Below are 15916 nucleotides of genomic sequence, written 5' to 3'. Positions count from 1 at the left end.
TAATACAAGAGTATTACAAGAGAGATTTAAATATGGGGTTTCAATGGAAGTGAATGGGGCATTTTTGTGTCGAGAGAGACTATACAAACAATAATAATGCAATCAAATCAAATTTTTTCCTGTTCTTTGACATGTCCAAGAATCTAAAAAAAACCCAATGTCCCATCCTCGTTCTATTTATTGTATGGAAAACTACACAATTAGACTTTTTTCAATGAATAAACTGGCATTTCAAGGCTTAAAATCCTGAAATTAATTTAATGTTTGATTATTGTGAAAAGGGCTGAAGATGATTTAGTGATTTATGAAAAAAAGCAGATTTTGTGTGTGTAGAATTTTGTGCACAAAGGTGTTGAAATGGTGCAAAATGCATCAGCAGAGTATGGATGACATGTAAGATTAAAGGACACAAGATTTTAAAAATTTGACTAAAAAGAAGATTTCCTTCAAAAATCCATGTCATGAGCTATAACACGGCCAACATGATTGCCAAATTTTAAAAAAAGTCCTAAGGAGGGCATGAGGGTTTCAACGGTGTAGTAAACAGTAATCACACCCCTGTGGTTCACTCACAAGAGTAACATTGTACCAATGCCTGACTATCATAACTCCACAAATGATCAAGGGTGATATGTCATCGTCAGGATAACCGGTTTTGTTTGAGTTTTTTCAGCATGAACCACAAGTCTTTGGGCTAGTGCTCCCTCTCCTTGAGTCGCTACAATATTTTCCTTTGAAAGGCGAGCTCTCTAGCTTTGATTGACATAATGCAGAACATTGTTACAGTTCAACACAGACAGGTGCAAACTCAGTTTAATCTACGTAAATTCAGAAAAAGTGCTTCATCTTCAGTCATTTCAGACAGCTGTGCTCCTGGGTTTCAAGCAGTCATTTTCAAAGGAGAGTTTTATAAATTATCTAGTTTTAATAACTGTCTGACAGAAATCAAGTTAAAAATGTTAAAAATTATGGTTAAAAATGAACTTCCTCCAGCTAATCTTCGATAAAACATAAACTTTAATTATTGCTCTCAACCACATGATTTCAGAAAGTAGACAGCATATCAGCTTCTTAGACCCTCCTGTTAAATCGAGCCTTAGAAACCTTGGTGTCATATTTGACAGCTCAATGTTGAGAAACATTCCAAACGGCTTGTCCAGAACTGTTTTTATTATCTAAGGAATACTTTAAAACTCAGAATAAAGGTGTCAAAGGCTGATTATTCATGCTTTTATTTCTTCCCGTTTGGATTAACCTGTGGATCAGTTTCTAACGTTCTAAAAAAAAAAGTCTTAAAACTTAGAATCTATGATTATTAATAGTGTGCTGTGTAATGCCAACATTTATAAAGTATAAAGATTTAAAATATCATATCACATTTGACCTCTGACCTCTCCCATAAGTTCAACAGCTCAACCTGAAAGTCAAAGTAATGATAATGCTATATAGAGCCATTTATTTAAAACTATGTCCCTGTTGGTACTGACAGCATGTAGGGAATGATACATGGGGATTGTAAATATCAGGTTACTTTGGACCTCTGATCTCTTCTTTAGGGTGAAATATGTTCAAACTTGCATAAAATGTATTTCATCCATGCTTCAAATTCTGCAACCTTTATATTGGTGACATGTTTCATGACTTTATTTTGTGCATTACAGTAACAGGTTACAACCTTAAATACAAACTAATACATTTTCAATGTTGCTGAATGTTTTTTAAATAAATTGTTGAAATCTTATTTTCACTTCATATTCATTTTTAAATATTTGCATGAATTTTTCTTAAAATCAAATGAATGCTACACTTGTACTATATCCACATAAATAGCAAATAATTATACTCAAATTATGTCAGGTGTTTAAGATCAGTTTTAAAATACTGTTTGACATGTTCGTTTGCTGGAACTCGTGTGGAACAAGTCAGTGTCAGTGTGGTTACTGTTTTTACACTAAATCCAAAAGTGACCTCTAGTGTCAATCTCTGGTATTGCACTGAAAGGACGCAGCACAGCTGGAGCTCTGTTTGTTCAGCCTCTGAATTCTTCGAGTGAGCTAGCCTGTAGCTCCAGGTCAGCTGCAGAGTTTTTGACCTTAAACAACAAACAACAGAGGGCTTTGTGATCAGATCAGGCTCTGTGTGTCCTTCCTTTAATTCCCGACTCTGACATCAGCTCACAGCTTCTAATTAGTGAAATTAGTAACTAGTATTGACATTCAAGTTGAAATCCAAACTTCTGCTGAAGAAGAAATGTTCATGTCACGGTATGCCATGGCACACCGTGGGGATGTGGGGAATTAGTACCCAAACGCTGGACTCTGATGAACAGTTAATTCCCGTGTGATCCCCTGACTCCCGTGTCGTGTCTTCTTCCCAATAAGTCCATGCCTCGTGCTCTCCGCTCCGTGTGTCCGCACTCCCTGTGCTCGCTGCTCTCTGGCTTTCCACACTCCTACTGGTGGAAACAATAGAAGCAGCCGTCAGGACACTTAACTACTGTGGGCATACACTCACTGAACTTGTCTCTCTAAAAACACTTTGTGGAGTCTCACGCAATGATCCCACATCAGTGAGAGCTCCATCATACTCTTAAATAGCTCCCCCGATGAGCCTGATCAGCAGCAGGTGTGTGGCAAGGTCTTCAGGTGTGGCCAGCCCCCTAGCACGGCCACACCAACCAGGCCTGCAGGTGCCTGTCAGCTGGCCTACAGGAAATAGCCGCACTGCGTACACTCACCCACACACAACTGCCTATACATACAACGTGGAAACACAACAGCAGCACAGACCAACTAAAAACACACTGTCCACACTTCTCATGGACCCTGGCTCCCTGACAGTTCAGGTCTTCCCTGTGGTTTCCACATGCTGATGCTCTCTTCATTAAGGCGTCTACACTGGTGTGTGAGCAGGAGTCTCTGTTTAAAACAAAACAAGTTTGGACTTCAAAGTATACACTGTTTTTTAAATTTTAATTACAGGCCAGTAAATCCAGAGTTATGATTTAAAAAAATATAAGCCATGATTTCTTCTAAATACTGTTGTCACTGTGTTTTTTTTTGGATAAAAAAAAAAAGCATTTAAAAAGCAAGGACAGCGCGAGAACAGTAAAGAAAGAAAAAAAGCCACCTCTTTCCTATCAGTGGAAACAATGCTATGTCGACCAAGTAAAAACAAAAGTCAACATGTGGGATTTGGTTGTTTAGGAAGAGGGGAACGTTTGGGAAGTGTTGGTAACAGCAGCGAGACAGAGCGAGCGAGTGAAAGAGAGAGAGAGAGAGTTTCAAGATGTGGGAGATTTGTGATGTTTAGTGTTAGCTTGTTAATGCGTTGACGCCGTCTGGCCCCACGCACTGGGCGATCCGCCGTAACTAGTTAACGGAGATTAATGCAGTTATGGCGTTAACGTCATTTTAACGAGATTAACGCTGACAGCACTACTGTTTTTATTTACATTTTTTACAAAGCTCCAACTTATTTGGAAATAGGGCAAAAATCATGGTTCATAAGTCACGTCACTGTTTGTTGTGATCTTTATAAAGAATCACTTTCACCTCTAACTTTGTTCTTTTCATTCACAGCTGCTGTTTGCAGAGGTCTGGATCACAGTGCTGTTGTCATCGCCATAATTTTAGCAGCATTTGACTCTGAAAAAAATGTTTTTTTAATAAATAACAGATAAAAATACTACATGGATTATCAAATAATAATTTTCCTAAGAAGGCTTAAAGAAGCTTTATATAATGCAGCATAACTAATTAAAATCAAAGCTAGAATAACTCTGTGTGACATCATCAATTACGATATGAAACATTTCCTGGAAGAACTCACCAACAACCAGCCTGATATCTGCAGCTCTCTTCAGGCCCCATAACTCTGGGAAGAAACATCTATCTGTATATTCCTTCTACTGAGAGCTCCACCGTGCAATGTGCTGCAGCTTTTCAGGCCATCCTTGAACAGCTCTGTCCTCCCAGCGTACCTCCACATCTTCATGTTGTTGTCATCCTGGTTTTGGTTTTAACGGTGCACATACTGGCTCTGTCGAGGAAGGTCCGGTCTCCACCACTCCTTGTCCACAACTGGAGGCTCCAACTGACATGGCAGCATGGCATCATTGTCATGAGTGGCCACGATTGGATGAGATGAACCGATCGCCTCAGGATAACCTGAGCCACAGAGAGCAAACATGAAACATTTCATTGTTTTTGAAACATGGTGAAGCTCATGTAGTCACATATTCACTGAGCATCCGGCCAGAGTCAAAGAGCCCTGCTACACATGTTCAAACACTCTTGCATATAAGAGTCACTTGGAGCTGCTTTCATGCCATGGTGAAAATCTTTGTAACAAAGTGTTAGAGGAGGTCACAACATGAAGAAGCAGCAGACAAGCCAAAGCAAGCAAACATGTTTACGGTTTCTTTCAACAGCTCAAACTATCTGCATTTATAACATCCACCATACCTGCTGCTGAACCACAGCATGGTGTTTATACTCTTTACTGTACACATCCATGTATATACTGTATATATAGAAACCACTTATGCACTCTTTATTCATTCCATGATTTATTCCAAAATCTTTGAACTTTGCAGCATAAATAGAATTATTTTGTGGAAAAAAATTCAGAAAAAGTTGCTTTTTATTTAATTTTTCCTCATGTTAATCTTTGAAATATCTTCACCAGAAATAAATAGCTATTAATTAAATGTCACAAGCAGGAGGCCTCAGTATCAAAATAAAGCGAAAACTTGTGAGATTTCATCAGAGGTGTAAATATTACAGCAGATGTTACTGTGTCAATGTTACTGAGGCTGGAACATAGAAAAAGAGATTTTAACCTTGCCTAATTTATTTTTGGATTGCTTTGGATAAAACCACTTTGAAAATATGCTTCAGTAGACAATAAACTCCAGAAAACCAGGAATCAACACATTATCTGTGCAAAGACTGATGCTGCTGAAGTGAAACAGTGAAAGGTGATCAAGCTTTTAATAAACTAGTTGCCAGGCATTTTTCCATTTGGAGCATTTTGGCACCATCTGTCAGCTGAAATGTCTTAGGTATTGAACGACAGAAATGATTGAACTTGATGTACATGCCTTAAAATTGTTGTTTTTTGAATAATTATTGAAGAACGACGTACACATTCAGGTACATTGGATCTTTGTGCCTTTGCGTAATGCACTTTTAGAAAATAGCCTCGGCCCTTTAATTCTGAGGGGCCATAACTTCGGCTTCTATTGGCCGATTTACATGATTGATCCCTCTTTTTAATCATCTGAGCCAAAAGAGTCACGCTAATATAATGCTGTTTACATCAGTTCCACCAATCAAAAGTTTTAAGACAAAAAATGCACGTGACAAACAATTTACAACACACTCGCTCATCCGATCACACGTCTGTAATCGGGCTGAAAATGTTGAAAATGTTGATTGCTTCTACCTGAAACATTGTGAACGACCTTGTGTATTCAGGAAATGAGTTTATAGAGGCTATTGTCAGCATCTGTGAAGAAAAACTAATAAATTTCATGAAAGTTTGTAACTGCTCTTTTAATTTTTTTTTTTTTTTGTTTTCTGTGTGTTTGGTGATAGTAGAAATGGTTTAGCTTTTTAGCTAAACTTTTTAGCTGCGATGCGGAGGTTTCTGTGGATACCACACATGTGGATATTTACATAACAGACCTTGTATCACAACTGATGAAACAGAACCGTGCTTTACTAAAATCTGGCTTGATTCATTTCAATAATTCGGCAGTTCCTTGGTGTCAATTTCACAACCTGAAAAAAAATGGAAGGGTGATATCAGGTTTATGAATCTAGTCTACTGTTAAGAAAAAGGAAAACAAATAAATTTTCATCTGTCAGATAGAAAATACCTTCTGGTACTCTTCAGTCCGTCAGTGCCTGGGGGAGGTGGCGTACAGGATTCAGGAACAGAGTGGCCCCTTATCAGGGCATGACCATCCATCTGGGGCAACAGCGGGGCTGTGAGCAGACCTAGACTCCATTCCTACAGATTCTTCTACCAACAATGTGGCCCCACCTAGTTCCCACCTCCTGACTCTCATGCTGTGAGTCCCATGACTCCTGGGCCAGTGACCTCTCCTGTTGCAGCCTTTTTCTCCTGTGGTCCACATCACATCTTATGCAGTCAGTCTTGTCTCTGTGTTTGTATTTCTGTCTGTGTGTCAAGGTTGCATCTCTGTAGTCCGTACTTCCTGTCTTATATTGCCAGTGCCGAGTGTTTAGTTAAGTTTCTGTTATTCTTTGTGTTCCTTTCCACCTGTGTCAAATTCTTGTATTTAGTCTATTCATGTGTGTGTCTCCTTATGAAGTCTGTTTACTTTTTTATCTGTACCAAGCCCTTGTGTTGTAGTCAGTTGAGGTTTCCTGTTTTATTTATTCATCATTCCATTCAGGTGTTTTTTCTCTTCCCTGACCTCATTTGTGGATTTAAGTTTTCAGTTTTCCTTTGTTCCTCATTGTATTGTGATCCGTCCTACGCCAGGCTGTGTGCTCTCTCCTAGTATTAGTGTTTCTAGTTTCTATGTTCCCAGTTCAGTTGATGCCCGAGGTTTGTGTTTCCTGTGTTGTTTGGGCATGAAATTGGAAATGCTGTTGCACCCTCAGACCTGATTCTAGGATCACACTGTTTTTAAATGTACACATTTGTGTGGAAAAAAACAGTAAGCAGCAGTCTGTCAGAGTGGGCTCCTGAAAGGATTGCTGCACCTCCAGGTCAAAGGTCAAACCCTCCTCTATGCCTCAGTTTACTGAGCACTGAGGTATTTTGTGTCACAAAATAAGCAAATAAAAAAAATAAGTTTAAGGTTTGGATAATCATCAAAAATGTGGTTTGCTGCATGAGGGCAACATCCCACATAGCAAAATTTGTATGGCCCGGATCTGGCCCGCACAATGTGCCTACATGTGGCCCATATACTGCAAACAATGCCCTTTGGTGGCCCTCTTCTTTGGAGCACAACTTTAACAGTTTCTGTTACATTTTCTAAATGGAGACATTGACTGAATTTCAAAATTCTCCCCTTTCTTAGAATTCATGAAGATCATATCTTTATAACTCTTTTTGAACTACTTTATGTTTGGACATTGTTTCAACTGCATATTCAAATGCTCTACAGTTTCACTACACACACAGAAACACTTGCTTTGAACAGAATCTGTGCTCTTTGAATTTCCAGTAGACTTGCAAGTTTTAATGTTTCAGACTGCAAGAATAGTGCGTTTGTATGATCCCCATAACCTGCATTGTGGATAATTTGAACTGTTTTTTTAAGAGTAAAAAATGAATGTAATGTACTTTTATAGTTATTTCCCCAGACCTCTATACAATAGCTTAAGTAAGGTGAAACCAGTGAACAGTAGAGAATATGAAGTGATGTCCAGTCTAATACCTGCTTTGCCTTGTTAAGGATTGCAATGGTTTGTGATACTTTAGAATGAATATATCTTATTTGTGCTCCCCAGTTAAGTTTTCATCTGTAACTACCCAACCATTTATTTCATTTTTTCCCCTAACTCTGCAGAGTTTAGACAAATCAGAGAAAATTACAATTCTGATCTGGTCTCTCATCAGAGGCAGCAGATAAACCAGTGCAAGTAGTGCAATACAAATATATTCTTTAAATATCATACAATATGATTTCCTGAATTGTTTTAAATGGTGTCTCTCATAGTTGGAATGCACTTACAATGCAAATTTTACACCCCTCCATGATTTCTAAGTGGGGGGACTTGCAAAATTGCAAGGTGTTCAAATACTTATGTTCCTCACTGTATATCCCTTTACAAAAAAGATGTTCTTTTAAATATAAAGCAGCTCTCTCTCTCTCAGGAAGACAATACCCGCTAGTGAGTTATTTAGAAACACAGGAAGTTCTCAAAAGCAACACATTCTCGTTTCAGTCTGATGCTCACACAGTCAGCAGCAAGCCAACATGCAGGTCAGAGTTTCCAGCATCAGACTCTGTGAGTACTGACATTATCTGTCAATAAAAAGATATTAAGTCAACTGTTGAGAAAATGTATGTATGAACTTAAAGGGAAATTATTATATCCAAAACACACCCATACATTTTCATGCATTCATTATGCAAATTTGTAACTTCTCAATGATAATCTCTTTGTCCATATTTCCAGTGGTGAACATGCTGTTTTTGTTTGTTCCAAAAGCTGGATTGAGTGTTTCTCAAAGACATAGTAAGTAGTTCAAATTCAGCTTGAGGCATTTGAGATACTGGGGTATAAAAATAAAGTTGATTTAATATATCACATACATCTCATAACAACTTGAACGTTTCTGTAACTGCTGCAGTTGCTGTTTTTAGATTCAAATCTGAAAGAGTACAACAAGGGTACTGCATTAACCTTTTAAAACACAAAAATAATTGTCTGAAGGAAGCATACAAAAGAAAGCATGGGAATGCATATTTACTTATTCGGTAGATATATATGTGTAAATATTTTTTTGTTATTCTGAAAATATTTCAGCAATATATCAGTGCTTAATTCTTTTCTGTTTGTATTTCTCTAAAAAAAAGAAAGAAAATACCTTTGATTTTCTGTCTCAGATTCAGGTTTTCCTCAAGTTGCTCCAAACAGACAGCAGTTCTTTGAATTAGAATCTATCACGATCAGCTGTGAAGGGCTAAATGGACTGAATGGATGGAGAGTGATGAAAAAGATAAATGGAGATGTTAGAACATGTGCTTCATCCTGGGAAACATCTACTGGGCCTTGCAATATTATTAATGCATATCCAAAAACTGACAGTGGAGAATACTGGTGTGAATATGGAGGAAAACAAAAAAGTAACACTGTCAACATCACTGTAGCTGGTATGTACATGGAAAGAAATATCAACTATGCATTGACATATTTAGGTAATTTACTTTTTAGATCAGTTGTTTTGGTATATCATAAATGGCACAATATTTTTGAGAATTAAGTATTACCAGTAAAAGATAGTTTTTCAGATAACAGAAGCATCATGATCACAATAAGGTGTGTTATAAGTGTGAAATAATGTTTTATGTCTTAAAAATGATATACAACCTATTGACTGTAGTAGTTGAAAGATTTGTTTGTATGAATAATTTCAACATAAATTCCACATAAAGATAAATCTTTTTCTCCAAGTCCACAAAGTTTTCAGATCATTTGTCATTCACATTTAGATGGTCCTGTGATTCTGGAGAGTCCTGTCTATCCTGTGATGGAGGGAGAAAATGTGAGCTTGTATTGTAGAAAAAAGCATGCAAACTGTAGCTTCACTGCAAAATTCTATAAAAATGGCGCCTCAATTAGGAGCAGCTCAACTGGAAACATTACCACTCCCACTGCATCCAAATCTGATGAAGGACTCTACAAATGTAGTATTGCTGATACTGGAGAATCACCAGAGAGCTGGCTTAACATAAAAGGTGAGCTATACCTGTGTGGGTTTTATTAATCACAGGTTATGCTTTTGTTGAATTTTGTTTTAGCCGAAACTAACTATCAGAGAACTGATAATACCTACAACTGTAGCATTTTGAGACTAAAGGCTTTCTAAAGTCAGATTTTGTAAAGGAAAACATAAATTTGTTTCATTATGAGATATTGACTGTTGTTTTTTCCTAGCTGCTTTTAACTGTTAATTTGGTTTGTTTAAAATGTAAAATGTTGTAAATGAAATTATATTTCATATTTAACAATTAAAAATTTCTTGAGATAATAATTATTCTGAATTGTGCGAGTATAATGAAAATTAAAACTGGTGAATAAGAATCACTTTTCATTATCTTTATAGCAACTGATTTTCAAGCACACGGGCCTTCTCAACCCACTGGACTTATTGTGCTGCGCTCCATTGGTCTCATTTTTTTGTTGGTGACTTTTCTTCTCTTGGTGGGACTTCCACGATATTGGAAACATAAACTGTCATTATAGGTACTCGAAAAGAAAAATAAAGTTTTATAAATTTTACATTTACATTTTTACTCTTCAGTTATAACAGATAGCCATCTTTAATAACTATAACCAAGTGCTAGTACATCCAAAACGTTGTTGTCAAGATTCTTCTTTCACTGCTTATTAAGTTACTTTAGGGAAAACTTTATTGATATATATATATATATATATATATATATATATATATATATAATTTGCCAATTGTCATAACAAACCAACAACCACGATTAACACTTTTTTTCATTGTCTCCACAGACAATACAAGGTAAGGTAATTTACCTGTTTTTAACAGACTGAAGAGAATAATACAATAAAAATTATAAAATATATAGAACTAAACATTAAATCACAGGTAAAGTCTCTCAGGTAAAGTTTCCAGATGAATAGACAGCTTTAATGTCAAAACCAGAAAATGGGGAGTTTTATAGAACTTTTAATGTTTGTTCCTTTTATGACTGTCAGAGTTTGTCTTCTGAGAAAATGCAAGTGCTGGTAAGCATTTTAGAATCAGGACTAGAAATGTACAGATAAAAATAACAACATGAAACCCTCAACATATTGTGCAGCAGCAGCTGTTGGTGTGATATATTTTACAGTCTGTGTTCTATTTAAGGAATCAGAATTAAAATACTAAATACCAACATACAGATTGCCAAGTATGATAATCAATGTTACATCATCTAAGCTAGCAAAGTCTTTACTAATTAGTTAAGATGGTAGTTTTATAAATAATGACATATATAAAATGGAAGACTGCATTTAAACCTTTGTTTTTTCACATTGCTTGGATGCTCTTTAGTGTGAGACAGGTTATCTATCTAAATTGTAGATGCAAACAGAAAACTGAATTATTTTTTCCATTTGTGTATGAATCAAAGATATGAATGACAGATAAAACCAGTGCAATCTAAAATAATAGTTAATTATAAGCCCACAAAAAAAAAGAATAATTAAAAAACAAATTAATACATTATGACTGGACATAATGAAGTGCAATTTATAGAAAAATAAACTGGTAAATTACAAATGAAGGCAAAACTTTTAATTTGAGGGTAAAAGCTACAGGAAGTGCAGAATTATTAGGCAAGTTGTATTTTTGAGGAATAATTTTATTATTGAACAACAACCATGTTCTCAATGAACCCAAAAAACTCATTAATATCAAAGCTGAATGTTTTTGGAAGTAGTTTTTAGTTTGTTTTTAGTTTTAGCTATTTTAGGGGGATATCTGTGTGTGCAGGTGACTATTACTGTGCATAATTATTAGGCAACTTAACAAAAAACAAATATATACCCATTTCAATTATTTCTTTTTACCAGTGAAACCAATATAACATCTCCACATTCACAAATCTACATTTCTGACATTCAAAAACAAAACAAAAACAAATCAGCGACCAATATAGCCACCTTTCTTTGCAAGGACACTCAAAAGCCTGCCATCCATGGATTCTGTCAGTGTTTTGATCTGTTCACCATCAACATTGCGTGCAGCAGCAACCACAGCCTCCCAGACACTGTTCAGAGAGGTGTACCGTTTTCCCTCCTTGTAAATCTCACATTTGATGATGGACCACAGGTTCTCAATGGGGTCCAGATCAGGTGAACAAGGTGGCCATGTCATTAGTTTTTCTTCTTTTATACCCTTTCTTGCCAGCCACGCTGTGGAGTACTTGGACGCGTGTGATGGAGCATTGTCCTGCATGAAAATCATGTTTTTCTTGAAGGATGCAGACTTCTTCCTGTACCACTGCTTGAAGAAGGTGTCTTCCAGAAACTGGCAGTAGGACTGGGAGTTGAGCTTGACTCCATCCTCAACCCGAAAAGGCCCCACAAGCTCATCCTTGATGATACCAGCCCAAACCAGTACTCCACCTCCACCTTGCTGGCGTCTGAGTCGGACTGGAGCTCTCTGCCCTTTACCAATCCAGCCACGGGCCCATCCATCTGGCCCATCAAGACTCACTCTCATTTCATCAGTCCATAAAACCTTAGAAAAATCAGTCTTGAGATATTTCTTGGCCCAGTCTTGACGTTTCAGCTTGTGTGTCTTGTTCAGTGGTGGTCGTCTTTCAGCCTTTCTTACCTTGGCCATGTCTCTGAGTATTGCACACCTTGTGCTTTTGGGCACTCCAGTGATGTTGCAGCTCTGAAATATGGCCAAACTGGTGGCAAGTGGCATCTTGGCAGCTGCACGCTTGACTTTTCTCAGTTCATGGGCAGTTATTTTGCGCCTTGGTTTTTCCACACGCTTCTTGCGACCCTGTTGACTATTTTGAATGAAACGCTTGATTGTTCGATGATTACGCTTCAGAAGCTTTGCAATTTTGAGACTGCTGCATCCCTCTGCAAGATATCTCACTATTTTTGACTTTTCTGAGCCTGTCAAGTCCTTCTTTTGACCCATTTTGCCAATAGAAAGGACGTTGCCTAATAATTATGCACAACTGATATAGGGTGTTGATGTCATTAGACCACACCCCTTCTCATTACAGAGTTGCACATCACCTAATATGCTTAATTGGTAGTAGGCTTTCGAGCCTATACAGCTTGGAGTAAGACAACATGCATGAAGAGGATGATGTGGACAAAATACTCATTTGCCTAATAATTCTTCCCTGTATAATTACAAAAACAGTCACCAACTGATTGGGCAGTTCCCTAGTGGAGGTTTCCAGTATGTCACGGACTCATCTTTCAAACTTAATTAAGTTAAACACGAGAAACACTTTCCTTTTTACATTTTGAACCACCATGCAGACCTTAATTGTCTGGAAAACATTTTCCAACAAATGCAACTCAACAGTTATATAAACTAATATGAAGTTTTCCAGATGTCTGATTATTTTCTTTTGTTACACTATATTCAAACTGGGTGGTATTATTATACTTTTAGGAGAATTCCTTCTATAAATCAAAAAAAAAAAAAAGAATGAGGGTAATACTTGTCTCCGGTAGCTTTGTGCTCTTTAAAATTAAATATATTATTCCATCCATCCATCCATTTTCTCCTGCTTATCCTAGGTCAGGTTGCTGGGGCAGCAGCCTAAGCAGAGAGGCCCAGACCTCCTTCTCCCTAGCCACCAACTCTAACTTGTCCATGGGAACACCAAGGTATTCTCACACCAGCCCAGAACTATGATCTCTCCTGGTTCTGCCCAAGGGCCTTCTCTGGGTGTGACATGCCTGGGACACCTCACCACGGAGGCATTCATGTCAGATGCCTCATCCACCTGAACTGGCTCCTTTCAATGTGAAAGAGTAGTGGCTCTACTCTGAGCCCCTCCTGGATGGTTTAACCCTTTAAGACCTACCATAGAACAAAGTCCACCAGAGCTTATATTATATTTTTACATGCTGTGGAGCCATTTTTTGGAGCATTTCAAGTTGCTATACATCAATACAACCATTATAGCCCAAATTTTAATAATATGTATGCATTAAGTGCATAGTAATTACATAAATTGCAAGAAAGTGCAATAAACTACAAAAAAATTGAAAATTGTTTTTGTTTTTTTTAACATATATTTCTAGTTAGAGAAATTTAAGAGGCTTATCCCTCAAAACTGTAAATACAAAAAAGTTGCACAAAATAGTTTCCCACCACAGGAAATTTATTTTGAGTGTCTTCATAGTTTTATTTTTGAAATACACCAATTTTTATACACTGCAGGAAAAACGAAAATAAATATTATACTGCAAATTTGCAAAATAACAGCATATGCATCAAAATAAACTATTTCCAGCAGTGCAATATGAGTACTACGCATTCCAGAAACGACACCGAAAGTCATAAAGTCAAACATAACTTTTAAAAACACCAGTATAGGCTCATGAGGCCCTAATGGTAAAAAACTACATTTCCGCGAAAATGACGTCTCTTCTGGTTTCGGGCAGGTAATGCGATAGTTCACGCTGACATCTATTCTAACGTAGGAAGTGTTACGAACAGCTGATCGGATTGGCAAAGCGTGTTTCTGGAATATTATGTTTGTGTTGCTGCAAGCGCTTTTTATGCAGTTTTTGCAAAGGTATATGTGGAAGGAAACCGTGACCTAGGACAAGCTGATGGCACAAGATGTAAGTACAACTCCTCGGGTTTCATATGCAAAAAAAATTATTGCGCTAGCTCACGTGGTTGCAGTTCTACAAGGATTTAGAAGTAGTTGCGCAAAACGGAGCATGCCCGCTCTGACCGGTTTTAAAGGGTTAAGTCCTTACCCTATTTCTAAGGGAAAGGCCAGCCACCCTTCACCGCAAATTCATATTTCTGTTATCCCGTTCTTTTGGTCACTACCCAGAACTCATCACCATAGGTGTAGTGGGGATGTAGATAGAGCAGCAAATCTCGAGCTTCACTTTTACACTCAGCTCTCTTTTCACTACAAAGCTGCAGTCACAGCACTAATCTGTTTCAATCTACCAATCTCCCGCTCCTATCTCCCCTCAGTCATGAACAACACCCAGAGATACTTAAACTCTTTAGATGTCTGGGTTATCATTTCCTCCACTTCACACTTGGCTGCTAACCACTCCAGCGCAAACTGGAGGCGACTACATGATGAGGCCAACAGAACCTCATTATCTGCAAAAATCAGAGACAAGATTCTGAGGCCAACCAAGACGAAGTCTTCTGCCATTTGTATACTCTTCAAAATTCTGTCATTAAAAATTATACACAGACTCACTGACAAAGTCTAGTACTGGGAGAGTCCAGCACCCACTGGGAATGAGTTCAACTTATTGTCAACAATGCTGTCCAAAATCTTGCAATAGTTTTATAAGGACCAAATGTCTCATAGCAACGGGCCAGAAAACCCAGACTCCTGAAGCACCTCCTACAGAATACTACGAGGGACACAGTCAAATAACTTCGCCAAGTCCACAAAACACATGTAAGGGGTGTCCAAGTTCATAGGCTGCATCCTCCTGAGGACCGGGCCTTTGCGCGCTACGTGGGCTGGGTCCTCGGGAGGCTGGGTAGGCCGGAAGTGAGCAACTGTATAATTGGAGGGTCTAACCTTCAGATTCGCGTCACCGGATGTCTCAGTGGAGTTTAATAAACTCAGCCGTCTGCTCCTTGCTATCTAAAATATAACAGGACACTGGCGTAAATTCTCGATCATGTCACTCTTCTGTTTAATCAGTTTTCCGTGTGAAGTTTATTCAGCTGTGTGAAAACTATAACTTCAATCTCAGCCAAACTGATTTACTCACAACCAAATAAAACACTGAAAAAAGCCAAACAGTAACATTTCTAAGTTATCTCACTGAACTATATTTATCATCTTTAACCTGAGTAGCGAACGACCGTGGAGGATTGAAAACGATGTGCTGGGAGTTCGCTGTTTTCACCGGCTCTAGTGAGCCGGCTAGCTATCGAGCTGGTGGGTAACAGACGTCGCAGAAAACGTCAGAGCACTTTTGCAAATATGTGATGTCTGGATAAATCAAGCAGATATTTGAAGTTTACACAGCTACATTCTCGCCTGAAAATATCTTAAAAGTTTATTTTGTGACCCAGAAAGAGTAATAAAAGTAATATTAAAACTAAGTAGCTGCCGCCATTGTTGGAAACTGGAATTGGCTGGGCTGCTATGAATTCTGGGATATGGTGGGCCACAAAGGATACACCCGACCCATCCTTCAAATCTGGGGAAAAGGAGGACGCATTTGTCAACCACATTTGGAGGAGAATTTTGGGCAGCCTTCGTCGCGTCGTTGTGTTGTAATCGGCCTACAAATGTGGCTTCAGGAGGATGCAGTCTATGAATTTGGACATCCCCGTAGACTGGTTGGGCTAACTTTCATGCACACTCACCTATCGTCGAGAGAGTAAAGAGCTGACCCAGTGTTCTGTGACTGGCATGAAAACTGCATTGTTCCTCCTGTATCTGAGATTTGACTAACGGACAAACTCTCCTTTCCAGCACCCT

The 15916-nt window shown here is 38.1% G+C and overlaps 1 protein-coding gene across 1 annotated transcript; it reads left to right on the top strand.

Annotated features, from left to right (window-relative positions):
• Positions 1-7966: 7966 nt before the first annotated feature.
• Positions 7967-13217, top strand: LOC146579096 (high affinity immunoglobulin gamma Fc receptor I-like). The gene is made up of 5 exons (XM_085267910.1): positions 7967-7997; positions 8169-8228; positions 8600-8866; positions 9206-9451; positions 13144-13217. Exons 1-5 carry the CDS (start codon positions 7967-7969, stop codon positions 13215-13217), a joined length of 678 nt encoding a protein of 225 aa, XP_085124036.1.
• The last annotated feature ends 2699 nt before the right edge of the window (positions 13218-15916 follow it).

The sequence above is a fragment of the Mchenga conophoros genome, linkage group LG3 (assembly GCF_057382185.1).
Source record: "Mchenga conophoros isolate Kocher_MC1m ecotype Shallow Benthic linkage group LG3, M_conophoros_male_GT1.1, whole genome shotgun sequence".
Classification (NCBI taxonomy): Eukaryota; Metazoa; Chordata; class Actinopteri; order Cichliformes; family Cichlidae; genus Mchenga; species Mchenga conophoros.
The sequence above is the reverse complement of the archived record's forward strand: the minus strand, read 5'-3'. Positions and strand labels throughout refer to the sequence as shown.